The sequence below is a fragment of the Passer montanus genome, unplaced genomic scaffold, assembly GCF_014805655.1.
Source record: "Passer montanus isolate IOZ18808 unplaced genomic scaffold, ASM1480565v1 scaffold157, whole genome shotgun sequence".
Classification (NCBI taxonomy): Eukaryota; Metazoa; Chordata; class Aves; order Passeriformes; family Passeridae; genus Passer; species Passer montanus.
Genome location: NW_024362827.1, coordinates 255,951 through 282,369, shown reverse-complemented (window position 1 = coordinate 282,369; position 26,419 = coordinate 255,951). Strand labels below are relative to the sequence as shown.

At 52.0% G+C, this 26,419-nt stretch overlaps 1 protein-coding gene across 5 annotated transcripts; it reads right to left on the bottom strand.

The window, feature by feature from the left end:
* Positions 1 to 1,357: 1,357 nt before the first annotated feature.
* DSTYK (dual serine/threonine and tyrosine protein kinase) lies at positions 1,358 to 26,184 on the bottom strand. Of its 5 annotated transcripts, XR_005626804.1 has the most exons (14): positions 25,730 to 26,184; positions 17,733 to 18,547; positions 16,609 to 17,260; positions 14,727 to 15,001; positions 13,811 to 13,894; positions 12,199 to 12,375; positions 11,156 to 11,285; positions 9,741 to 9,897; positions 8,565 to 8,697; positions 7,055 to 7,168; positions 5,889 to 6,003; positions 4,975 to 5,109; positions 2,024 to 2,488; positions 1,359 to 1,655 (listed from the first exon to the last, which is right to left on the bottom strand). XR_005626804.1 is itself a non-coding variant. In XM_039702543.1 (13 exons), exons 1-13 carry the CDS (start codon positions 25,983 to 25,985, stop codon positions 2,265 to 2,267), a joined length of 3,267 nt encoding a protein of 1,088 aa, XP_039558477.1. In that variant the 5' UTR covers positions 25,986 to 26,184; the 3' UTR covers positions 1,358 to 2,264. The 5 variants fall into 5 exon arrangements, 4 of the variants coding, with proteins under 4 accessions (XP_039558477.1, XP_039558480.1, XP_039558479.1 ...); XM_039702543.1 differs by having other exon boundaries at positions 1,358 to 2,488; XM_039702546.1 differs by having other exon boundaries at positions 1,360 to 2,452; positions 25,730 to 26,183.
* Positions 26,185 to 26,419: the final 235 nt, after the last annotated feature.

Here is a 26,419-nt window from a genome sequence, read left to right as displayed (position 1 = left end):
AAAGAAAGGAAAAGATTCCCACTGGAGCCATCGTGGGCCAGGCCCAGCTGGAATTTCAGCCAAGGAATTCCCAACTCCTCAGTTCCCCCTGGAGCCACCCAGGGGCAGCTCCTGCTCCAGACCAGCCCAATTCCACCCCACAAATGCAGGAAGCAAACTGGGATTTCCAGGAATTTGGGAAAGACAACCTTGCCCAGGATCCCCCTCTCCCCTATCCCCATTTTTTTTTTATTCTTTCCAACCAAATTCCAGCCCTGGAGTGAAAGTGAGGGGAAGAAGGAAGGATCTTTCTTCCCACCCAGCTTGAAAAAAAAAGCTGGAAAATCCTCATTTTTAAAAATATTCCTGTGCAAACTCAGCCCGATTTAAAACTGCCACGACAACCCCATGAATTCCAAGCCCCAAATCCTGATTTTCAAGGAATTTTGGCACTTTCCCCCATGGAAAAACGAATATTTTGAAGGATTTTTTGTGCTGCCACGAAGCTGAACCTCTGAGGAATGCGGTGTGGAAGCAAGGGAAGGTTTCTGCAGCCATTCCCAGACACTGAAGGAAGCAAAGGAGAGGGGGAAAGAGGAGGGGAAGGTGGGATTAGGGATCGATAGCTTATCCAGGCGGGGCTTTCCAGGTCCCCACAAAACAACCACGGAAGCTTTGCTCCTGTCCATGTAAACATTTCCAGCTCCTCGGAGCTTCCCAGCTCTTCCTCCTCCTGAAGTTTGGTGCCTTCTCCTTCCCCTGCGGGATGGCTCCAGTGGCAGGGGGGAGCAGGATGGTTCTCCCGGGGTTGGGAAGGGATTGTCCCATCCCAGGGCTGGGGTGGGACTGGCAAAGTCACCCACTGTGAGCCCGAAGGGTTGGGTTTGCATCCCTCAGTTCCAGAGGGACAACAGGGTGGGATTGGGATGGAGCTGTCACCCCCTGTCCCAAACAATTCCATCGGGATCACAGGGATTGGGATGGAGCTGTCACCCCCTGTCCCAAACAATTCCATAGGGATAACCGGGATTGGGATGGAGCTGTCACCCCCTGTCCCAAACAATTCCATAGGGATAACCGGGATTGGGATGGAGCTGTCACCCCCTGAGCCCTACCATGTCCCAAACAATTCCATAGGGAGACCAGGGATTGGGATGGAGCTGTCACCCCCTCGGCTCCTCCCTGTCCCAAACAATTCCATAGGGATAACCGGGATTGGGATGGAGCTGTCACCCCCTGAGCCCCACTGTGTCCCACAGAATTCCACAGGGAGAACAGGCTGGGACTGGGATGGAGCTGTCACCCCCCTGTCCCACAGAATTCCATCGGGATCACAGGGATGGGGATGGAGCCGTCACCCCCTGTCCCACACAATTCCATAGGATCCCAGGGATGGGGATGGAGCCGTCACCCCCTGTCCCACACAATTCCATAGGATCCCAGGGATGGGGATGGAGCCGTCACCCCCTGTCCCACACAATTCCATAGGATCCCAGGGATGGGGATGGAGCCGTCACCCCCTGTCCCACACAATTCCATAGGATCCCAGGGATGGGGATGGAGCCGTCACCCCCTGTCCCACACAATTCCATAGGATCCCAGGGATGGGGATGGAGCCGTCACCCCCTGTCCCACACAATTCCATAGGATCCCAGGGATGGGGATGGAGCTGTCACCTCCTGAGCCCCCTCGGAGCCCCACCACGTCCCAAACAATTCCTTAGGGATAACAGACTGGGACTGGGATGGAGCTGTCACCCCCTGAGCCCCACCATGTCCCAAACAATTCCATAGGGAGGACAGGGATTGGGACAGAGCTATCACCCCTCTGTCCCACAGAATTCCATCGGGATCCCAGGGATGGGGATGGAGCCATCACCCCCTGTCCCACACAATTCCATAGGGATAACAGGGTGGGATGGGGATGGAGCTGTCACCCCTCTGTCCCACACAATTCCATAGGATCCCAGGGATGGGGATGGAGCCGTCACCCCCTGTCCCACACAATTCCATCGGGATCCCAGGGATGGGGATGGAGCCGTCACCCCCTGTCCCACACAATTCCATCGGGATCACAGACTGGGATGGGGATGAAGCTGTCACCCTCTGTCCCACAATTCCATAGGATCCCAGGGATGGGGATGGAGCTGTCACCCCCTGGGCTCCTCCCTGTCCCCCCTCGGGGCTGCCTCGCAGCTCCACGGCAGAGACGGGGCTGGACTTCCCCAAATCCCGCCGCAATTCCCGAATCCTGCCGCCATTCCCGAATCGTGCCGCCGCTCCCGCTCAGGTGGAGTCATCCAGGCCCTTGCTGGGATGCTGGGAGGCGGCGCGGCAGAGCCTGTCCATGATTCCCTGGAGCATGGGCTGCACGATTCCCAGGAGAGGCCGCTGGGAGGAGTCCCCGGCCCAGCAGGCTTCCATCAGCTGCCAGCATTCCTCGTCAAACACCGCGAGCCGCTCCGGCCGCACCCCTGCAAACGCAGCGGGGTCACCGGGAATGCCGGGAACTGCCAGGGAAAGCAGGCGGAGGGGCTGGCTGGCACAGGGGAGCACCAGGAATGCCAGGAACTGCCAGGGAAAGCAGGTGGAGGGGTTGGCTGGCACAGGGATTCACCAGGAATGCCAGGAATTTCCAGGGAAAGCAGGTGGAGGAGTTGAGTGGCACACTGGGATCACCAGGAATGCCAGGAATTTCCAGGGAAAGCAGGTGGAGGAGTTGAGTGGCACACTGGGATCACCAGGAATGCCAGGAATTTCCAGGGAAAGCAGGTGGAGGAGTTGAGTGGCACACTGGGATCACCAGGAATGCCAGGAATTTCCAGGGAAAGCAGGTGGAGGAGTTGAGTGGCACACTGGGATCACCAGGAATGCCAGGAATTTCCAGGGAAAGCAGGTGGAGGAGTTGAGTGGCACACTGGGATCACCAGGAATGCCAGGAATTTCCAGGGAAAGCAGGTGGAGGGGTTGGCTGGCACAGGGATTCACCAGGAATGCCAGGAATTTCCAGGGAAAGCCCTGCCATGCTCACATCCATCCAAGGAAAGCAGGTGGAGGGGTTGAGTAGCACACTGGGATCACCAGGAATGCCAGGAACTGCCAGGGAAAGCAGGCGGAGGGGCTGGCTGGCACACTGGGATCACCAGGAATGCCAGGAATTTCCAGGGAAAGCAGGTGGAGGGGTTGGATGGCACAGGGGATCACCAGGAATTTCCAGGGAAAGCAGGTGGAGGGGTTGGATGGCACAGGGGATCACCAGGAATGCCAGGAATTTCCAGGGAAAGCCCTGCCCACATCCAAGGAAAGCACTTGGAGGGGTTGGGTGGCACACTGGGATCACCAGGAATTTCCAGGGAAAGCAGGTGGAGGAGTTGAGTGGCACACTGGGATCACCAGGAATGCCAGGAATTTACAGGGAAAGCAGGTGGAGGGAGTGGATGGCACAGGGCATCACCAGGAATGCCAGGAATTTCCAGGGAAAGCCCTGCCATGCTCACATCCATCCAAGGAAAGCAGGTGGAGGGGTTGAGTAGCACACTGGGATCACCAGGAATTTCCAGGGTAAGCCCTGCCCACATCCAAGGAAAGCACATGGAGGGGTTGGATGGCACAGGGGATCACCAGGAATTTCCAAGGAAAGCCCTGCCTGGCACTCACATCCAAGGAAAGCACTTGGAGGGGTTGGGTGGCACACTGGGATCACCAGGAATGCCAGGAATTTCCAGGGAAAGCACTTGGAGGGGTTGGGTGGCACAGGAATCCCAGGAATGCCAGGAATTTCCAGAGAAAGCCCTGCCTGGCACTCACATCCAAGGAAAACCGGTGGAGGGGTTGAGATCACCAACCAGGATCACCAGGATCCTGACTCCAGGATCACCAGGAATGCCAGGAATTTCCAGGGAAAGCAGGTGGAGGGAGTGGATGGCACAGGGCATCACCAGGAATGCCAGGAATTTCCAGGGAAAGCAGGTGGAGGGGTTGGGTGGGGTCTGGAGCTCCTGGGAAAGGGGCACATTCCAGCAGGGCACTGGTGGACACTTCCAGAGGGTGGCCAAGTCCATGGAAGAATGGACTGAACACTGGGCTGGGCTGGGCTGGGAGGGACCTTGAGCTCATCCCATTCCATGGGCAGGGACCTTCCCCCATCCCAGGCTGCTCCAGCCTGGGACACTGCCAGGGATCCAGGGGCAGCCAGGGATTCTCTGGCAGTTCCAGGGAAGGATTTATTCCCAATACCCCATCCAAAGCAGCACGGGGAATCCTGGAATAGTTTGGGCTGGAAGGAATCATCAGCTCCACACTTTTCACTACCCCACTGCTCCAACCTGGCCTGGGGCACTCCCAGGGATCCAGGGGCAGCCAGGGATTCTCTGGGAATTCCATCCCAGCCCCTCCCAGGGAGGGATTTATTCCCAATATCCCATCCAAAGCAGCCCAGGGAATGCTGGAATGGGTTGGGTGGGAAGGGATCACCCAGGGCCAGGGGCAGGGACCCCCCCCACTGTCCCAGGCTGCCATTTTACCCATTTTATCCTTTTTATCCTTTTTATCCACTGTTCAGCCTGGCCTAAAACACTTCTAGAGATGGGGCAGGCACAGATAATCTGGGATTTTACAAACTGGGAATGAGTCAGGAGTCCTGAAATTGGGATTTTTTATGGAATGCTGGAATGGTTTGGGTTAGAAGGGACCACCCAATCCCAGGGGCAGGGACACCTCCCACCATCCCAGGCTGCCATTTAATCATTTTTGTTCTATTTTACCCATTTTATTCACTTTATCCACTGTCCAGCCTGGCCTGGGACACTCCCAGGGATGGAGCAGCCACAGCTCCTCTGGGAATTCCATCCCAGGGAGGGATTGCTTGGACTCCATCCCAGAAATCTTTTCCAGCTTCAGGGATTCTGGGATTTTTACCTTTCACCTCCCCACCACCAGGATAAAACAGGATTTTCCCACCCCCCAGGGGTCTGAGAGCTGAGGCAAGGCCAGGTACCTCTCCTGACGTTGTTCCACAGGTGATCCTTGCTGGCACACCTCTCAAAAGCCTCAGGTAACTTCACATGGCCCGAGCAGAGGTACCAGAACAGGATCCCAAAGGCATAAACATCCACGGAATTGTCGTACTTCCCTGGGGAAAAACACGTGGGATCAGCAGGGGAAATCACTGGGAGCTGGGCAGGCTGAGAGTGGTTCCAGGCTCCCACTTCCCCACGTTCAAACCTCAATTTCAAACCTCAATTTCACTTGGTGAAAGCCAGGAAGGCAGCAGGAGCTGGGATCAAGGTTAAGCTGTTCCAATTCCCTGGATTTATAAATTTAAGCTAGAAGGAATTCCAAACTGAGCTCAGGTGTGTTTTTAACAGCAACACCTGTGAGGCTCAGCTGTGTCAGAGCCAAACATCAGCCCCATATCCCAGAAATATCCCAGATATCCCCTAAATCCACACCAACACAGATGCTGCCAGTGGATCCCAATCTTATCCAAGCAGGAGCAGCTCTGGCAGACCAAAAGGATTGGGATAAGTGGGATTTGAACTCCAAAACTCAGGAAAAACCCTCGGAGCAGCTGCCAGAATTCCCAGAGTCCAAACTCACTCCAAGGTAGGAACAGCTTGGGAATTCCTTCCAGGGAATCCTTCCTGCGGTATTTCCCTATGAAAGCCAAGGATTTCCAGCTTCCTCCTAGTGATAATTTACCTAATTGCAAGGGTGTTAATTACCTCAGCAGAGCTGACCAACCCCATTATCCTCTGCCAAGAGTGGCACTTAAACCACAGGAAAAATCCAGGGCAGGCATGGAAAGCAGGGAATTGCCTGGGGCTGGAATGCTCTCAGGAGCAGCTGAGAGATGGATTCCAAGGAATTGGTCCAGAATTCCAGGCAGGGCAGGGACCAGGGGGATCCTACCTGTGAAGAGCTCGGGAGCCATGTGGATGGGGGTGCCCACGATGCTGCCAGACATCATCGCCTCGGGCTTGCAGAACCCCAGATCTGTGATTTTGGCCCTGTTCTTTTTGTCCAGCTGGGGAAAGAGCCACAGGCAGGCAGGTGAGGACTCCATTTCTCACATAAAATATTGATTTTTGATACTGTGCTGGTTTGGTGAAAAAATTTAATACATTTTTTTTCTGGTTATTGTCATAACCATGAAATGAGACTGATGCTGGAAAATAAACAGCTTGAGATGTGTTCTGGGGCAGCAGCTCACAGAGAGCAACACACAACTGTCCCAGGCATTGTCCTTCCTCTGCAGAAGGTTGAGCACACAAAATTTGGGTCATTTTTGGCCCCTGAGCCCCTGCAGGGACTGGCAGAATATTCAGCAGAGAATATTTGGGTCATTTTTGGCCCTGTCCTCCAGCCCAGGCCAAGGGGAAAAGCCCCACAATCTCTGCAGAAGGTTCAGTACACAAAATTTGGGTCATTTTTGGCCCTGTTCTCCAGCCCAGGCCAAGGGAAGAAGCCCAAAATCTCTGCAGAAGGTTCAGCAGATCAGAGAAAAGAATGAGAAACAATTCTTATTTTAACTTGCTGCACCTGTTGTTGCGAACATGTAAAATGTGTAAAATGGAGATTTTACCAAAGTGTGGTTTTTTAATTAGCCAGTGGTGATGGTGCTTGGATTGGAGGACCAGTGAGGTCCAGCTGTATCCTAACTACATTTTTGTCTACAAAAGCAATGGGTTTCTTAATGAAGATTATTATTGATCAGCCTTCTGTGAATCATGGAGTCAATGCCAATTATCACCCAGCCAGGGGCCTTGATTTTGCACATAATAAAATAACTTATTTTGTACATAATAAAATAAATGATTTTGTACATAATAAATGATTTTGTACATAATAAAATAAATATAAACCCCTGGCCAGCATTAAATGCTGCCCTGTGTGAGGGGCTCCTGCTCCCTTTGCCCCACAATTCCAGCCAGGAAAGGAGGCAGCAGAACCTCCCTGTGGCTGACACCAGCACAGCTTAAAATATCCCACGTGGAGAAATTTATTGCCTCACTTCCAGCTTGTTTTTTCCCATGAGAAAGGCTCTGGGGTGAGGCAGAGGCAGGGATTTTCCTCACCAGGACGTTTTTGAGTTTGATATCCCTGTGCACCAAGCCCTGGCTGTGCAGGTACCGGATCCCTTCCACCACGTCCAACGCAATCTGCAGCCGTGGCTCCAGCTCCAGCCCAGCCTGAGGGGAAAAACGTGGATTTTAGTCCTAAAAGTTACCTTGGCCTGCTCTTCTTTACCGAAATTCAGCGATTCCAGCTTTGTTTTACAGATTATTGGGGAATTTTTAATTAGAGAATCAGTTTTGGGTTGGAAAGGAGATTAAAATTCATCCCATGGGCAGGGACTATTCCCACTAAACCAGGTTTAGTCTGAGGGGAAAAACCCAAATTTTATACCTAAAAGTTACTTTGGCCTGTTCTTCTTTGCTAAAATTGAGTAATTCTAGCTTTATTCCCCAGATTATTGGGGAATTTTTAATTAGAGAATCAGTTTTGATTTGGAAGAGAGATTAAAACTCATCCCAAGGGCAGGGGGACACTTCCCTCTAAACCAGGTTTATCCTGAGGGGAAAAACTCAGATTTTATGCCTAGAAGTTGCTTTGGCCTGCTCTTCCTTACTAAAAATGAGTAATTCTAGCTTTGTTTTATGGATTAATAGGGAATTTTTAATTAGAGAATCAGTTTTGGATTGGGAAAGAGATTAAAATTCATCCCAAGGGCAGGGGGACACTTCCCACTAAACCAGCTTTAGTCTGAGGGGAAAAACTCAGATTTTATGCCTAAAAATTACTTTGGCCTGCTCTTCCTTACTAAAATTGAGTAATTCTAGCTTTGTTTTATGGATTAATAGGGAATTTTTAATTAGAGAATCAGTTTTGGATTGGGAAAGAGATTAAAATTCATCCCAAGGGCAGGGGGACACTTCCCACTAAACCAGCTTTAGTCTGAGGGGAAAAACTCAGATTTTATGCCTAAAAATTACTTTGGCCTGCTCTTCCTTACTAAAATTGAGTAATTCTAGCTTTGTTTTATGGATTAATAGGGAATTTTTAATTAGAGAATCAGTTTTGATTTGGAAGAGAGATTAAAACTCATCCCATGGGCAAGAACGCTTCCCACTAAACCAGGTTTAGTCTGAGAGGAAAATCTCAGATTTTGTGCCTAAAAGTTACTTTGGCCTGCTCTTCATTACTAAAATGAAGCAATTCCAGCTTTGTTTTAAAGATTAATGGGGAATTTTTAATTAGAGAATCAGTTTTGGGTTGGAAAGGGGATTAAAATTCATCCCATGGGCAGGGACTATTCCCACTAAGTCTGAGGGGAAAAACTCAGATTTTATGCCTAAAAATTACTTTGGCCTGCTCTTCCTTACTAAAATTGAGTAATTCTAGCTTTGTTTTATGGATTAATAGGGAATTTTTAATTAGAGAATCAGTTTTGGGTTGGAAAGGAGATTACAACTCATCCCATGGGCAGGGACTATTCCCACTAAACCAGGTTGCTCCAAGCTCTGTCCCGGCACTTCCAGGGATAAAATAAAAATAAAACAAATACTGAATAAGAGGATCTGGCACCTTCAGCCCCGTGTAGAGGTCCCTGTGCAGCCTCTCCATGATGAGCAGCACAGCAATGCTGGAGCCTCCTCCATAGCCGTAATCTATCACGGAGCCGTGCAGGTGCACCAGCCTCTCGTGGGACTGCAGGGACCTGCAGCGGGGTCAGCACACAAAACTGGGGTCATGTCCATCCCAGCCTCCAGCCCAGGCCAAGGGGAGAAGCCCCAGAGTCTCTGCAGAAGGTTGAGCACACAAAATTTGGGTCATTTTTGGCCCCTGAGCCCCTGCAGGGATCCTGGCGCAGATTCAGCACAGGAATTTTGGGTCATTTTTGGCCCTGTTCTCCAGCCCAGGCCAAGGGAAAAAGCTCCAAAATCTCTGCAGAAGGTTCAGCACACAAAATTTGGGTCATTTTTGGCCCTGTTCTCCAGCCCAGGCCAAGGGAAGAAGCCCCAGAGTTCCTGCAGGGACCTGCAGAATGTTCAGCACAAAAAATTGGGATAATTTTTGCCCCCTGAGGTCTTGCAGGGACTTGGAGCAGATTCAGCATTAAAAATTGGGATAATTTTTGGCCCCTGAGTCCCTGCAGGGACCTGGAGCAGATTCAGCACACAAAATTTGGGTCATTTTTGTCCCCAGTCTCTAGCCCAGGCCCAGGGAAGAAGCCCCAGAGCTGCAGATTTAGCAAAAATTCCCAGCACAGCTCAGAGCAGCACAATCCTCAGCTGTCTGAGCCAATTAAACTCAAGAAAAAAGCCTTTTTAAAGGTTAAGAGTCACAAAAAACCCCATTCTTCTCTCAGCTGGCTGTGCCTGCAGCTGTTTACTGCAAACCAGCTGCTCTCTGCACTGCAGATTTTTGGGGGTTCAGGCAGGACAAGGAGTGGGAAAAGAGGGGATTCACCACCAGGAATCAGGGGAGGAGAATTGCTGGTTATTATGGTCTGTAAACTGGAATTTCCTCTGAGTTTGGACAGTACAGGCAGCAGGGAATCAGATCAAGGCAGGAAGGAGCATCCCTGGCTGAGCATTCCAGGAGCTCCAATCCCAGATTCCTGCAGCAAAGCTGGGTGTGGCACTCTGAGCTCTGGGTTGGGTGACAAAGGGGACATCAGCCACAGGCTGGGGGCTTTTCCAGCCTGAATAACCCTGGGAAACCAACCAGATCCCTGTGGAATGCACTCAGCACACAGACCTCATGTAGTGGAATTCCAGTGCCAGGTCGTTCCAATGCTTCTCATCCGGAGGCACCACGGATTTGAGGGCGCAGGGGAAGTGTCCCCCCCAGCTGTCACACAGGTACACCACCCCGTACTGGCCTCGGCCCAGCTCCCTGCCCAGCTTGGGCTTCCCTGCAAGGCACCAATCCCAAAAATCAGCCCCAATCCAAGGTGACAAATCCCAAAAATCAGCCCAAATCCACGGCACAAATCCCAAAAATCGGCCCTAATTCAGGGCACAAATCCCAAAAATCGGCCCCCAATCTGGGGCACCAATCCCAAAAATCAGCCCCCAATCCAGGACAAAAATCCCAAAAATCAGCACCAATCCATGTTTTTTCCCTCCTGCACATTCCCAGCTGTGAGATGCCAGTTGAAACCTGGCTGGAAAATGGAGTGAAGATCCAAACTCCCTCCCCTCTGCTGCTGCCTGTGGAGGAGGGGGAGCAGGAAACCCTTCCCAGCAGTGACCCCATTCCCAGCACTGTCCCCTCCCAGCAGTGTCCCATTCCCAGCAGGTCCCCACTCCCAGCAGGTCCCCACTCCCAGCAGTGATCATTCCCAGCAGGCCCCCACTCCCAGCAGGGTCCCCACTCCCAGCAGGGTCCCATTCCCAGCAGGATCCTATTCCAGCAGGATCCCATTCCCAGTAGGTTCCCCTCCCAGCAGGTCCCCATTCCCAGCAGTGATCATTCCCAGCAGTGACCCATTCCCAGCAGTGTCCCCATTCCCAGCAGGTCCCCATTCCCAGCAGTGTCCCATTCCCAGCAGGGCATCGGCCCCCAATCTGGGGCACCAATCCCAAAAATCAGCCCCAGTCCAAGGTGACAAATCCCAAAAATCAGCCCAAATCCACGGCACAAATCCCAAAAATCGGCCCTAATTCAGGGCACAAATCCCAAAAATCGGCCCCCAATCTGGGGCACCAATCCCAAAAATCAGCCCCCAATCCAGGACAAAAATCCCAAAAATCAGCACCAATCCATGTTTTTTCCCTCCTGCACATTTCCAGCTGTGAGATGCCAGTTGAAACCTGGCTGGAAAATGGAGTGAAGATCCAAACTCCCTCCCCTCTGCTGCTGCCTGTGGAGGAGGGGGAGCAGGAAACCCTTCCCAGCAGTGACCCCATTCCCAGCACTGTCCCCTCCCAGCAGTGTCCCATTCCCAGCAGGTCCCCACTCCCAGCAGGTCCCCATTCCCAGCAGTGATCATTCCCAGCAGTGTCCCCATTCCCAGCAGGCCCCCCCACCCGCAGCCCCATTCCCAGCAGGTCCCCACTCCCACAGCACCATTCCCAGCAGTGTCCCCTCCCAGCAGTGTCCCCATTCCCAGCAGGTCCCCACTCCCACAGCACCACTCCCAGCAGTGCCCCCCTCCCAGAGCAGCTGACCGTGCAGCAGCACGTCCTGCAGGGACCTGCTCTCCAGGGAGAGCCGGGCCAGGCGCGGCGCGTGCTCCTTCCTGACGCGCAGCCACAGGTCCTCGGTCCTCTCCAGCCGGCCCGAGTGGCCGTCCTCCAGCTGCAGGGACACAGCCCCACATGGCCCAGAGAGCTCAGAAACACCATTTGTGCACAGGGATAGAGGGAGGTTTAGATAGGGACACGGAGATTTAGATATACAGATAGATTTCAATAGATACACTTTTTTTTCTGAGATATATATATCTATATATATATATATATAAATATATATCTAAATACATCTAAATATATATATATCTAAATATATATATATATATGTTGAGATAAATATATATAGGTTCAGATAGATATATAGACTTAGAGATACATATAGATTTGAGCACAAATTGCTGCTTTTGCAGTTAAAACTTCAGTTCCCACCCCCAGCCCTGAGCTCCAGGGCAGTTTTTTGGTGTTTTTGCAGTTCAAACCCCTCATTCCCTCCCCATCACCTAGCTCCAGGGCAGTTTCTGCAGTTCAAACCCCACATTCCCATCCCCATCCCCATCCCTGAGCTCCTGGCCAGTTTTTTGGTGTTTTAGCAGTTCAAACCCCACATTCCTTCCCCATCCCCGAGCTCCAGGGCAGTTTCTGCAGTTCAAACCCCTCATTTCCCCCCTATCTCCGAGCTCCAGGGCAGTTTTTTGGTTTTCTGCAGTTCAAACCCCTCATTCCCCCCAGCCCCGAGCTCCAGGGCAGTTTTTGCAGTTCAAACCCCCCTATTTTGCTGTTTCTGCATTTCAAACCCCTCATTCCCATCCCCATCCCGGCACTCCAGGGCAGTTTTTTGGTGTTTCTGCATTTCAAACCCCTCATCCCCCCCATCCCCACACTCCAGGGCAGTTTTTTGCTGTTTCTGCAGTTCAAACCCCACATTCCCATCCCCACCCCCACACTCCAGGGCAGTTTTTTGCTGTTTCTGCAGTTCAAACCCCTCATCCCCCCAGCCCAGCCCCGGGCCGCTCCCTGACCTGGCGCAGGGAGGCGGCGAAGGCCTCGTGGGAGCTGTTGAGGCGCGTGCGGAACTGGCTGCAGATGCTCTTGGCCAGCTTGGAGGCGCTCAGGCTCTCGATGGCGTCCTGGGCCACCTTCCTCTTCCAGTCGCTGGTGATGGCCGGGGGGCTGACCCACGTGATCCGCTGGATTATCTGGGAAAATCAGGGAATCACCAGGCTGGAAGAGAGCTTCGGGATCATCCAGGTCAAACCAGCCCTAACGCCTCAATTAAAGCCCAAAAATCGGCCCCCAATCCATGGCACCAATCCCAAAAAACAGCCCCCAATCCATGGCACCAATCCCTGGAATGAGCCCCAAATCAAGGCACCAGTCTCTGCAATCAGCACCAATCCAAGGCACAAATCCCAAAAATTAGCCCCCAATCCATGGCACCAATACCAAAAATCAGCTCCCAATCCCAAAAATCAGGCCTCAATCCAAGGCAAAAATTCCTGCAATCAGCCCCCAGTCCAAGGCAAAAATCTGAAAAATCAGCCCCAATCCAAGGCATGAATCCCTAGAATCAGCCCCCAATCCAAGGCACAAATCCCAAAAATCAGCCCCCAATCCAAGGCCCCAATCCCAAAAATCAGCCCTTCACCCAAGGCAAAAATTCCTGCAATCAGCCCCCAGTGCAAGGCACCAATCTCTGCAATCAGCCCCAAATTCAAGGCCCCAGTCCCAAAAATTAGCCCCAATCCAAGGCACAAATCCCTGGAATAAGCCCCAAATCAAGGCACCAATCTCTGCAATCAGCCCCAATCCAAGTCACCAATCCCAAAAATCAGCCCCAATCCAAGGCAAAAATTCCTGCAATCAGCCCCAAGTGCAAGGCACAAATCCCAAAAAATCAGCCCCAATCCAAGGCACCAATCCCTGGAATCAACCCCAAATCCAAGGCACCAATCCCAAAAATCAGCTCCCAATACAAGGCACCCAGTGCCATATCCAATCTTTTTTTGAACACATCCAGGGATGGTGACTCCACCACCTCCCATTCCAGAACTTCATCACTCTTCCAGTAAAAAGCTTTTTCCTAAATCCAACCTGAATTTCCTCCTGAAATTCCTGCTCTGAGCTGGAACTTCATTCCCTCCTCGGCTGGATGAGCAAGAACAAAACTTTTCCTCAAACAATCCCAGCTCAGAGTGGGAACAAACTCCAGATTCCTCCTCCTCCCTCCCTTCCTGGGACAGGGATCCACTCTGGAATTCTGTGGTTTCTAATGAAGGGTGAGGCACAGCAATTTAATTACCCACTAATTACAGGAAGTGCTGATTCCAACACCTGGAATTTCCACACCTGGGCTCAGGAAAAAGCTGCCTCCCTGGAAATTCCACCAATTTGGGAACAGCTTTCCCTGATTTTTCCACCAATGTTGTGGAATGAGAATCCTGGAATTCCCAGAATGGTTTGGACTGGAAAAAATTTTAAATTTTATCCCATTCCACCACCTCAGGCTGCTCCAATCTCCATCCATGGGCACTTCCAGGCATGGAAATCCCCAGGAATAAACTCCCAGAGTGAATTTTGGGAGGAGCTGAGAGGATTTTTTGCTCCAAAATCCCCTTTTCCAAGCATCCCCACCTGTTTGATCTGTTCCCACAACATCCTGGTCACCGTTGAGCCCGAGTGGAAAGTGACCTCCACGTGATAGGCTGCATTCAGGATCTGGAAAAGCAGGGAAAAGAGGGAAAAATGGGAATTCTGCCAGCCACGAGCTTTGCCAGAGCCTGGGAAAATGGAAAAAATTGGGATATTCCATGAATCACCTGGTTAATTGATTTATTCTGTTGTTTCATGGGTGGTTTTAGGCTGTAATCTGGTTATTTTATACAGGTTTATGAGAGAATTGATTTATTGTGTTATTTCACATTGATTTATTGTATTATTCCATGGGTGGTTCTAGGCTGTAATTTGATTACTTTATACATGTTTATGAGATAATTGATTTACTGTGTTATCTCATGTGTGTTTTATGGCCATAATTTGATTATTTTATACAGGTTTATGAGCTAATTAATTTACTGTGTTATCTCATGTGTGTTTTATGGCCATAATTTGATTATTTTATACAGGTTTATGAGCTAATTAATTTACTGTGTTATTTCATGTGTGTTTCATGGCTGTAATTCCATTATTTATACAAATTTTGGAGATAATTGATTTACTGCACTATCTCACGTGTGTTTTATGGTCATAATTTGATTATTTTATACAGATTTGGGAGATAACTGATTTACTGTGTTATCTAATGGTCATAAATTGACCATTTCACCCAAATTCAGTTCCACACCCCAATCCCCACCCGTCTAAGATAGTTGCTGGTGATGTGCATGGAGCCCTCCCAGGGTTTCCCCAGAGATTTTAGCTGTTTTATGGCCATAATTCGATTATTTTACAAAGGGTTATGAGCTAATTCATTTACTGTGTTACCTCATGGCCATAAATTGACCATTTTACCCAAACTCAGTCCCACGGCAGTTCCAAACCCCAGTCCCACCTGTTTGAGATAGTTGCTGGTGATGTGCACGGAGCCCTCCCGGGGTTTCTCCAGCCCCCGGGGCGGGTGCACGGAGCCCTCCCAGGACTCCTCCAGGCTCTTGAGGCAGCGCTCCAGGGTGCCCACGAAGCTCTCCCTCAGGTAATCCACGGAGCTGATCAGTTTGTTGGCCACGGCCTGGTTCAGCCTGGAGATGATCAGCTCCTGGATCTGCTGGATGCAGCGCTTGATGTCCTTGGAGCTGACGGGCTCGCCGCTCTCGGGAATGATGATGTCTGCAGGGAAAGGGAGGAAAAACCATCCTGGAGACCTGGGGTTGTTGGGAGAACAGTCCTGAGGGGTGCACACGCTGATCCTTATGTTGTTTTAAAATAATGTTCTTCCCAAAGATGACAGAATTGCATTATTATTGCTTTAGACAAGATTATGATCATTTTTTCCAAGAGTATTAATTATTATTTTATCCACAATTATAATTATTTTATCCAAGATTCATTATCATTTTATCCAAGATTCATTATCATTTTCTCCAAGATTATGATGATTTTCTCCAAGATTATGATGATTTTCTCCAAGATTATGATGATGATTTTATTCAAGTTTGTTATCATTTCATTCAAGGTTGTTATCATTTTATTCAAGGTTGTTACCATTTTATCCGATATTACTATTATTTTATCCAATATTATCACCATTCTTTTATGCAATATGATCACCATTCTTTTATCTATGATTATAACCATTTTATTCATTATTATCATTTTATCCAAGACTATCATTATTTTATCCAATATTATTATCATTATTTTATCCAATGTTATTATAATTATTTAATCAAAGATTATTAATTACTTTATACAAGATTATTAATTATTTTATCCAAGATTATTATCACCTCATCCAACAGATCCTACCCAAAAAATGGATATTGCCTGACCCTGATTTTCATCCGTGTTTGGGGCTCTGTGACCATCCAGGAACTGCAGGTTGGAGTCTCACTGAATTAATGGAATTATTGTGGTCAGGATCTGCCTGATCCCAGATTTTGATTTGCGTTTAGGGCTCTGTGACCATCTGGGAATTGCAAGTTGGAGTGTCACTGAATCCATCAATCATTGTGGTCATGATCTGCCTGATCCCAGATTTTGATTAATGTTCAGCATTCTGGGACCACCTAGGAATTGCAGGTTGGAGTTTCACTGAATTCCTGGAATTATCACGGTCAGGATCTGCCTGCTCCCTGATTTTCATCCGTGTTTGGGGTTCTGGGACCACCCGGGAATTGCCGATTGGAGTCTCACTGAATTAATGGAGTTATCATGGTCAGGATCTGCCTGATCCCAGATTTTGATTTGCGTTTAGGGCTCTGTGACCATCTGGGAATTGCAAGTTGGAGTGTCACTGAATCCATCAATCATTGTGGTCATGATCTGCCTGATCCCAGATTTTGATTAATGTTCAGCATTCTGGGACCACCCAGGAATTGCAGGTTGGAGTCTCACTGAATTCCTGGAATTATCATGGTCAGGATCTGCCTGATCCCAGATTTTGATTTGTGTTTAGGGCTCTGTGACCATCCAGGAACTGCAGGTTGGAGTCTCACTAAATTAATGGAGTTATCATGATCAGGATCTGCTTGACCCCTGATTTTCATCCATGTTTGGGGCTCTGTGACCATTCAGGAATTGCAGGTTGGAGCCTCACTGAATTAATGGAATTATTGTGGGCAGGATCTGCCTGATCCCAGATTTTGATTTGTGTTTAGGGCTCTGTGACCATCCGGGAACTGCAGGCTGGAATCCCACCAAACTCCTGCGCCAATTTTGCGTTTCTTCCCAACTCCCTCCGTGCCACCACCCCAAACCCTCCATCTGGCTCCCACCTCGGAACTCCATGCTGGCAGCATCCTCCAGCAGCTCCTCCTTCATGCTGCCCAGGGTGTCCACGATCATCTCCTTCATCTCCTCCTGCTTGCGGTTGGCGATGCCCATCAGCGACTCGTAGAGCTCGTTCTCCTTCCTGCGCGTGTACTCCAGCCTCTTCGGGGTGATCTGCAGGTCCCGCTGCATGTCGAAGGCCTGGTTGATGAAGATGTTGAGGCAGCGCCCGTGAACCTCGCTCAGCCTCGTGGCTGCCTCCACCAGGTGCTGCTGCAGCACCTGCCTGGAGAAGGAGCTCAGCAGCCGCAGCTTCTCCAGCTGCTCCACCAGCATGGAGGAGCCGGGAACGCCGCAGCCGCAGGGGCTGGAGGGGCTCAGGTATTCCAGATCCAGCAGCTGCAGCTGCAGCGGGGATTTGTCCTTGGGGGGGTTTTTGGGAGAGCTCAGCTCGCTGCTGGCCTCGGGGATCCGCAGGAAGAAGATGGGGAGGGAGAATTTTTGTTTGATTTCCCGAAGTTCCGCCTGGTCCGACGGGGACAGCTGGGGCTCGCTGATGGCGAAGGTGACAACGGGCAGCACCTGGTTCACAAACTCGGCCAGGGTGGCCTCAGCTGACTGGAAGCCTCGGCATGGAGCCACCACGATGTCCACCTCCTGGGAAAAAGAGAAAAGGAGGAGGTTTGGAGAGGCTTTTTCCATGGAAAAATGCCCTGGGAGTCGCTCACAGCAAAAAACAGGAATTCTTCAAAGCAGATCTGGAGTCTCACTGCAAGGCTGATCCCTAACTCCAAACTCCTTATTTTGGACCAAATACTTGCAGTTTTAGGACAAAACTTAGGACGAGTGTCCCAGGAAAGAGCCAGCAGGGGAATTTACTGAACAGGACAGTGGCAGTGCCACCCCAAACTCCCCATGGACCAGGCAGGGACAATTAGGGAATTAATTTATTAGGGCTGTAAATGTCACCCTCCATGTGACTGGGACAGTGGCAGTGCCACCCCAAGCTCCCCACAGACCAGGGACAGTGGCAGTGCCACCCCAAGCTCCCCACAGACCAGGGACAGTGGTAGTGCCACCCCAAGCTCCCCAGGCACCGCGGCAGTGCCAGGCACGGTGCCACCCTCACCTTGAGCAGCGCGCAGGGCAGCACCACCTCCAGCTCTGCCACCCTCTGCGCGGGATCCTCGGCGTCCCCGGGCACCTGCAGGTCCTGCTCGGGGATGGTGTCCCAGTGCCCGCTGTGTGCCACCAGCGCCTGCACCAGCTCGTACTGCCCGGGCAGCGCCAGGCTCAGCCGCGGCCGCGCCCCGTGCGTGAAGCGCACCCGGCGGCGCCGGCAGCGCTCCTCAGTGTCAGTCCCAGGGGTGGGCAGCAGCTCCTCCGTGCCAGTCCCAGGGGTGGGCAGCAGCTCCTCAGTGCCTGTGCCAGCCCCGGGGGTGGGCAGCAGCTCTGCAGTGCCAGCCCCAGGCAGCAGATCCTTGGTGACAGCCCCAGGGGTGGGCAGCAGTTCCTCGGTGACAGCCCCAGCAGCAGGCAGCAGCTCCTTGGTGCCAGTGCCAGGGGTGGGCAGCAGCTCTGTGGTGCCAGCACCAGGCAGCAGTTCCTTGGTACCAGTCCCAGAGGTGGGCAGCAGCTCCTCAGTACCAGTCCTTGGGGTGGGCAGCGGCTCTGCAGTGGCAGCCTCAGGGCTGGGCAGCAGCTCCTGGGTGGCAGCCCCAGGGGTGGGCAGCAGCTCCTGGGTGGCAGTGGCAGCCCCGGGGGTGGGCAGCAGCTCCTGGGTGGCAGCCCCAGGGGTGGGCAGCAGCTCCTGGCCCAGCAGCGTGTTCAGCAGGCGGCCCTTGGCGCGGCAGTTCTGGCCCAGGATCAGCAGGCATGGCCGCCAGCTCACCGAGCGCTGCAGCTGCTCCTCCTCGTGCCGCGGGAACGAGACGGGGCTGGGGCCTGAAACGGGGACAGGGCTCAGGGCTTGGCCCTAAAAATGGGACACTGCAGCCCCACAGCCCGGGGAACGCCCAGAGCGGCTCCTGGATGGGGGAGCTCCTGCTGTGCCATGGCAGGAAAAAAATTATTATTGTTATAGGACCACAGAATTCCAGCAAGGAAGGGATGAGCCCCTGGGAAGGCACTTTGCTGACAGCCAGAAGGTTCTGGAACAGCCTCAAACCCCGCAAAGTTCCTTCAGAGCCCACAAACTGCCCTCAGAGCCCACAAACCTCCCTCAGAGCCCACAAACCGCCCTCAGAGCCCACAAACCGCCCTCAGAGCCCACAAACCGCCCTCAGAGCCCACAAACCGCCCTCAGAGCCCACAAACCTCCCTCAGAACCACAAACCTCCCTCAGAGCCCACAAACTGCCCTCAGAGCCCACAAACCTCCCTCAGAACCACAAACCTCCCTCAGAGCCCACAAACGGCCCTCAGAGCCCACAAACCGCCCTCACACCCTACAAACATCACTCAGACCCCAAAAATGGCCCTCAGAGTCCACAAACTTCTCCCAGATCACACAAGCTTCCCTGACACCCCACAAATCTCCCTGACCCCACAAATGGCCCGCAGAGCCCACACACTTCCCTCACACTCCACAAACCTCCCTCAGAGCCCACAAACGGCCCTCACACACTACAAATGTCACTCAGAACCCACAAACTGTCCTCAGACCCCACAAATGGCCCTCAGAACCACAAACCTCCCTCACACCCAACAATTGTTGCTCACACCCCACAAACAGCCCTCACACCCCACAAACCCCTCTCCCACCCTACAAACCTTCCTCCCACCCCACAAACCCCTCTCCCACCCCACAAACATCACCTGGCTGTGCCAATTCAGGCTCGGGGCTGAGTTTAGCTCGTGTTTTCTTTTTTAACAAGTCCTAAATGCAGCTTTGGCAAGAGCTAAATTCAGCATTACCCTCGTGCACAGCAGCAGAATGACTCTGACAGCCCCAAAAACACAACAAATCCCTCAGCAGGAACACAAAAATCCCAGGGCACACGGCCCAGGAATGAAATTAAATGGGAAATGGAGCCACCAGTCCCTAAAAAATGCCCAATTTGAGAGGTACAAAGCACCAGGATTGCTCTGATGCTGGAAGGGATTTAACAGGGTTAAAAATCCTGTTTAAAAATTGCTGTTAAAATTTTTTTTTTTTTTTTTTTCATGAGTCATGTTCTGGCAGCCCAAATTGTCAGGAAAACAAGATCCTCCACGAGGATCCTACTCACACTCCAAACCCCATTAAAAAGATCCTACAACACATCCCTCTCCTCACTCTGACAGCTTAATCACTCCAGTTTAATTAAAATCAGCCAAATTGGGAGCACTTTGTGTAATCTCAGATTGGTTTAAAGCTCCTTTAAAACCCTGCCCAAGGTTTGCCTTCCCTCAAATCTTCCATCTGGAAATAGGATTTTGGAGGAGCTTTTCCACCCCAAAACTAAGGAAAAACCCTTTTTGTGGTTCAGCACTGCACCACTGCCCCAGAGATCCCCAATTCTGGATAGCTCCCTAAAAAATACATTTATTTCTGGAAGCTGAGCCCCAGCACACACCATTAAGGGAACCCCCAGCTGCTGCCCAAAACTCTGGGGATTTTAAAAAAAAAATTCCTAAAAAAAGGCAAAAGAAACCTCCAAACCCTCAGGTTTCCAGGTCAGATTGTTCCAATCACAAAGAAAACAGCCCAAATGAACAGAAAACAAATTATTTTTCTATTTTATGCTGCAAAAATGCCCAAACCCTGAGTTTGGGAATGGTTGAAGGGAGAAATCTCTCCTTGAAATGTGATTTTCGGGATTGTTTTCCAAACAAGCCTTTCAAGAGCCACATCAAGTGACCAGAGGGCTGGAAGCTGACCAGGAGCTCACAAAAGATAAAGATCGGGGAAAATCCCACAAATTGCACATCTGAGCCTTCATCTGCAGGATGGCTTTGATCTGGGGACATTGCTTGGAGCTCCTCCTGGGATTCAGGCTCTGGAGCATGAAAAAAGCAATTCAGGGAGGGCTGCAGAGGCAGAGCCTTTCTCTGCTGAGGCTTCTGGAGGCAAAAGAGGCAGCAGAGCTCCCTCTCCTCCCTCCAGGAAGGCCCAGAATTGGTGGATCCTTAAATCCAGCAAAAATATCTCCGAAAAATCACAGGGATACAGCAGTTTAAATGAAATTATTGAAGGATTATTGATATGGATGGAGAACCCTGGGATGGTTTGGACCTTAAAGCTGATCCTCTGCCATTCAGGGACCCCTTCAGTAGCCCAGGCTGCTCCAGCCTGGCTTTGGACACTCCCAGGGATGGAACAGCCATGGATTCTCTGGGAATTCCATCCCAGCCCCTCCCCACCCTCACAGAGAGGAATTTTCCTATATCCCATCTAAACCTTCCCTCATTCCTCTTATCCAGATGAAAATTTCCCTTTCCAGCTTTCTTGGAGCTCCTTTGGCTATTGGGAAACATCTCCGAAGTCCTGCCACATCCATCTTTCCTCCAGGATCTGAGGTTAAAACACCTTTCCCAAGGTCCTCCCAAATCCATTCTCTTCACCAGGATTTAGGGTTAGAACACCTTTCCCAAGGCCCTCCCAAATCCATTCTCTTCACCAGGATTTAGGGTTAGAACACCTTTCCCAAGGCCCTCCCAAATCCATTCTCTTCACCAGGATTTAGGGTTAGAACACTTTTCCCAAGGTCCTCCCAAATCCATCTTTTCTGCACGATCTGAGGTTAAAAGACCTTTCCCAATCCATTCTTCCCCCAGGATCTGAGGTTAAAACACCTTCCCTGTGATTCCACACCCCGTGGTCAGCACGGACACGGATCCAGGATGGAAGGGACTCAACAAAAAGTGGGATCAGAACTTCCCACTTTTGAGGGATGCAGCCACATTCCTGGGCAGTGCCAAGGGCTGGAGCTCCATCCTGGCTCCATCCCGATTCCATCCCTGCTCCATCCCAGCCCCATCCCAGCTCCCCCAGCCCATCCCAGCTCCCCCAGCCCCATCCCAGTTCCCCCCAGCCCCATCCCAGCTCCCATCCCAGCCCCATCCCAGCTCCCCCAGCCCCATCCCAGCTCCCCCAGCTCCATCATCCCAGCTCCCCCAGCCCACCCCAGCTCCCCCAGGCCACCCCAGCTCCCCCAGCCCATCCCTGGCCGTGTGACCAGCCCCGGGGCACACATCCCATGAATTCCCGGATGAATGAAAGGAGGCCTGTCCTGGAACAAGGGCTGCTCTCACCAGGACTCCTCTCCAAATCCACTCAAAGCTCGGCAGAACAACCTCAGCTCGGATTTATGGGATCTGTGGAAGCTCCAAGCATTCATTCATCCCCTTTCCTGCACTTTGATGGTCTCACTTGCCTTTATTCCGTTTTCCAGACCCTGTTTTTGCCAATATTGAGGGTTTTTCCAAGGATTCTGGCCATTCCTGAGCTGCTGGTTGTGACTTCCAGCAGGCTTTGACCACCACGAGATTTAATCTCAATGCATTTGTATCAACTGAGGTGTCCAAAACCAGCGTGGAGCACCTGGAATGTGTGGGACTGGATGGGGTTTAAGGTCCTTCCCAACCCAAACCAGCCTGGAATTCTAAATAAACCCACTTTTACTTCCATATCAGCACAGAAGTGTTGATTCCAGGAGAAAAAAAAACCCAATTAATTCTGATTTCAGCAGCTCCAAAGGCTGCAGAGCCAAATTCCATCCTCTGAAGCTCCCTGGGAAATCCTTTCATCAGCCTGAGGAGTTATGACACAAATCCCATCCCAACCACCTCTCCACTGCTCTTAAATTCAACTTTTTACCCCCAAAAGGAGCCCTGATCCTCAGGGGATCACGGTGATAGCAGCAGAGCTCACATCTGAACAGGATAAACCCCTCAGAGCCAGCAGAGATCAGCACAAAAACACCTCCAAACCCTCTGGATAACTCCCTAAAAAATACATTTATTTCTGGAAGCTGAGCCCCAGCACACACCATTAAGGGAACTCCCAGTTGCTGCCCAAAACTCTGAGGATTTCCAAAAACATTTCCTAAAAAAAGGCAAAAGAAACCTCCAAACCCTCAGGTTTCCAGGTCAGATTGTTCCAATCGTTACAGGCACAAAGAAAACAACTCCAAATGAGCAGAAAACAATTTGATTTTTTTTTCCATACCTTTACCCATTTTATGCTGCAAATCCTTAACTCAGCTTTTGCTTTTAAACCTCCCCAAGAACCCAAAAGCCTGAGGATTGGAGGAAATTCCCAAATTCCCAAAAGACAATTCCTGGAACACCATCCCAGGATTCTATTTGTACATCCTCACAAATAATCCTTCAATAATTCCAGTTCAGCTGCTGCACCCCAGGGATTTTTGGGGGGAAATTCTGCAATTCCTGTTCAGCTGCTGCACCCCAGGGATTTTTATTTGGGAATTCAATAATTCCAGTTCAGCTGCTGCACCCCAGGGATTTTTTTTTTTTGGGAATTCAATATTTCCAGTTCAGCTGCTGCACCCCAGTGATTTTTTGGGGGAATTCAGTAATTCCAGTTCAGCTGCTGCACCCCAGTGATTTTTTGGGGGAATTTCAGTAATTCCAGTTCAGCTGCTGCACCCCAGTGATTTTTTGGGGGAATTCAGTAATTCCAGTTCAGCTGCTGCACCCCAGGGATTTTTTGGGGGGATTTTTGGGCTGCAATGAAAGGATCCCCAAATCCCCAGCCTGCCTGGAGCGAGGGGAGGGAGCTGTGGGGCAGAGCCAGGATTTTGCTGACTGCCTGGGAAAGGCAGGCAGAGCAAACACAACTTTCCCCTCCCTCACAAACAGTGGCTGCCCCTGGATCCAGCTCAGCTCTGCTACCAGGAGTAACCTGGGAGTAACCTCAGAGCAGCAAAACCTTGGAGTGAGGGGAGCTGTGTCACCCTCCAAGCAGGGAAAATGGGAAATAAAAGGATTTATTGTCTCCTTGAGCTCACTGGGGGGTTCAGGGGCCCCTACTCAGCAGATACTCAGCAGATACTCAGCCCTGTCTGTGGTTGGGAGCTGATCCAAAGGGAATTTCCCCCCCTGTGCTGTCACAATCCATCCTGCAGCTGCCCCAAGAGCAAACCCTGCACGTTGGTTTGCCTTCCACGACATCCACCTTTATTTTCCAGGCTGATTTTCCCCCCAGCTCCCCCTGTGCTGCACAAAACCGACCCTGCACGAGCCCTTGGGGGAAATTCCTCTACTCTGGTACCACCTGAAGGGCAGATTTTGGGGAAAAGCCAAGGAAAATTGAGCTCCTTAAATTTCCTGACACCTAAAAACCTCCCCAGGGGAAAAAGGAGGATTTCCACCATCCTGGTTTGATCCCAGCCATGCCCAGCCTGGCTCTGGGGGCTCCCAGGGATGGGGCAGCCATAAATTCCCTGGGAATTCCATCCCAGCCCCTCCCAGGGAGGGATTTATTCCCAATATCCCATCCAAAGCAGCCCAGGGAATGCTGGAATGGGGTGGGTGGGAAGGGATCATCCAATGCCATGGGCAGGGACACCTCCCACTGTCCCAGATTGCAGTTAATCACATTTTTATCCATATTTTAGCCACATTTTAGCCACATTTTAGCCACATTTGGGCTGTGTTTTTATCTATATTTATTTATTTTATATATTTCTTCCATTTTTAATCTATTTTTTATCCACTACCCAACCTTGGACACTCGCAGGGATCCAGGGGCAGCCAGGGATTCCTGGGAATTCCAGGGAAGGATTTACTCCCAATATCCCATCCAGGGGATCATGGAATGGGTTGGGATGGGAGGGATCATCCAGTGCCATGGGCAGGGACACCTCCCACTGTCCCAGGCTGCCATTTGATCAATTTTTTCCTATTTTTTCCATTTTATCCACTCTCCAACCTGGCCTGGGACTCTCCCAGGGATGGAGCAGCCACAGCTCCTCTGGGAATTCCATCCCAGCCCCTCCCCACTGTCCCAGGGAAGGATTTATTCCCAAAATCCCATCTCTCCCTGCCCTCTGGCAGTGCCATTCCCTGTGTGCTGGCATTCCATCCCTTGGAAATACTGGAAACATTCCGTCTTTTCTCCTCAGGTCACCCCAAATCCTCCTCTTCTCCAGGCACAACAATCCCAAATTCCAAACATCACAGGCTCACCTGGCCCTGCCCCTTCCCAAAATCTCCCTCCCCAGCCAGCCTGGTGAGAGGGGCAGCAGCCACTCCCCAAAATCCTGAGCTGCTCCCAAAACCTTTCCAGCCACAACTCCACAGTCCCACGAGGGGAAAATCAACCCCAAATCAGCCCAAAACCAATTATTATTTTTTTATATATACACACAGAAAAACTCAAGGCTTTGAGCATGAAACCAGGATTTGGAGTGCAAGGTGAGCAGGTCCAAAATCCCGGACAAGAATCCAGGACAGGAATTCCGGACAGGAATTCCGGACAGGAATCCCGGAGCAGAGGCCACGAGAGATGACTCAGGAGGCTTTTGGGGATGAATGAAGAAGACCTTTATGGACGTGCCACGTCACACGGAGCCCCTCTCACGAGGCAGTCTCATGGGAACAGCAAGCGCTGCCCCTGGCAGCAGAGGTGCCACCCTCGGCTCTGTTTGTCAACAGCAGCAGACGAGCACGGAGCCCCCGCTGGGGCCGCAATTCCCACAGGGAATTCCGGGACAGACAGGCAGTGCCGGCCCCTCATCCCACCCCCTTCCAGGTGGTTCCCAGCCCCTTTCCTCTCCTCTCTCCTGGGGGGTCCCCATCACAAATCCACGGCAGGACCCCCAGGGATGGCGGGCACAGACACCCCAAAATCCCTGGCCCTGCACACACACCCCAAAATCCCTGGCCCTGCACACACACACCCCAAAATCCCACCCCGAGCATCCCCGCAGCGCTGTCCCGACGCTCCCGGAGCTGTGCCCATTCCCTGGGCAGTGCCCAGCACCCTCTGCGAGAAGATTTCCCTCACACCCACCCTCAAGCACCCCGTGCCCGCCTCCCTTCACCCCACAGAGCCCCTGCCGCCCTCCGCGCACCCCAGCCCTGTGACCCCATGACAGCTCCCTCAAGCTGCACACCTCACTCCCTCACAGGCCCCCAGAGACCCCGCAGAGCTTTCCCCTTTCCCCCCCAGACCCCTCACCCTCACAGCCCGTCCCTCTCTCACCGCCGTCCCCGGGACCCCCATCCCCATCCCAGGCGGGGCGGGGGCCGTCACCGGCAGGCGCCGAGGCGAAGGGATGTCCCTGGGAGAACTTGACGTCGCGGAAGAACCTCTTGGTCTCTCGCAGGTTGTGCTGCAGCCGCGCCAGGTGCCGGTTGTAGTGGCCGAAGGAGCGGCAGAGCTCCCGCACGGCGCCGCCGGGACCCCGCCATGACGGGGCCTCCTCGCCCTCCATGTCCTCCGGGTCCGCCCCGCTATCCCCTCCCCACCGCGGGCAGCTCTCGGGCCCGGCCAGGCTGCCGCCGTCCGGGGAGGAACCTCCCCGAGGATTTCCTCTCCTCCCGAATCCCCCCCACCCCCCGCCCCTCCCGCCTCCCCGACCCCCGCGGCCGCCGCCTTCTCCCGAGGGGAAGCGCCTCCACCGGCCGCGCTGCGTGTGCGCGGAACGTTTGTCGGCGCGCCGCAGGGCAAAGGGGGAGGAGGCCGGGCGCACCCAGCTCGCGAAGCACGCTGGGAGGTGTAGTTTATTTACATTTTCATGCAGTTCGTTTTCCCGGCCAGCGGCGGGACGCCGGGAGTTGTAGTCTGTTTTGCCGCAAAGCCTCATGGAATTTGTAGTCTCTCCGAGCGCGGCCGCCGACCTCTCTGCGCGGCCTCTGCGCACCCCCG

What these genes read in the sequence shown, in the direction of transcription:
- DSTYK (XM_039702543.1), bottom strand. Translation starts at nt 25,985, where the DNA reads ATGGAGGGCGAGGAGGCCCCGTCATGGCGGGGTCCCGGCGGCGCCGTG. An exon ending in TGCCCTGCGCGCTGCTCAAG is followed by an intron (nt 17,261 to 17,732) that starts GTGAGGGTGGCA and finishes TCTTTTTCCCAG; the next exon opens with GAGGTGGACATCGTGGTGGC. An exon ending in TCAAACTCAAAAACGTCCTG is followed by an intron (nt 6,004 to 7,054) that starts GTGAGGAAAATC and finishes CTCTTTCCCCAG; the next exon opens with CTGGACAAAAAGAACAGGGC.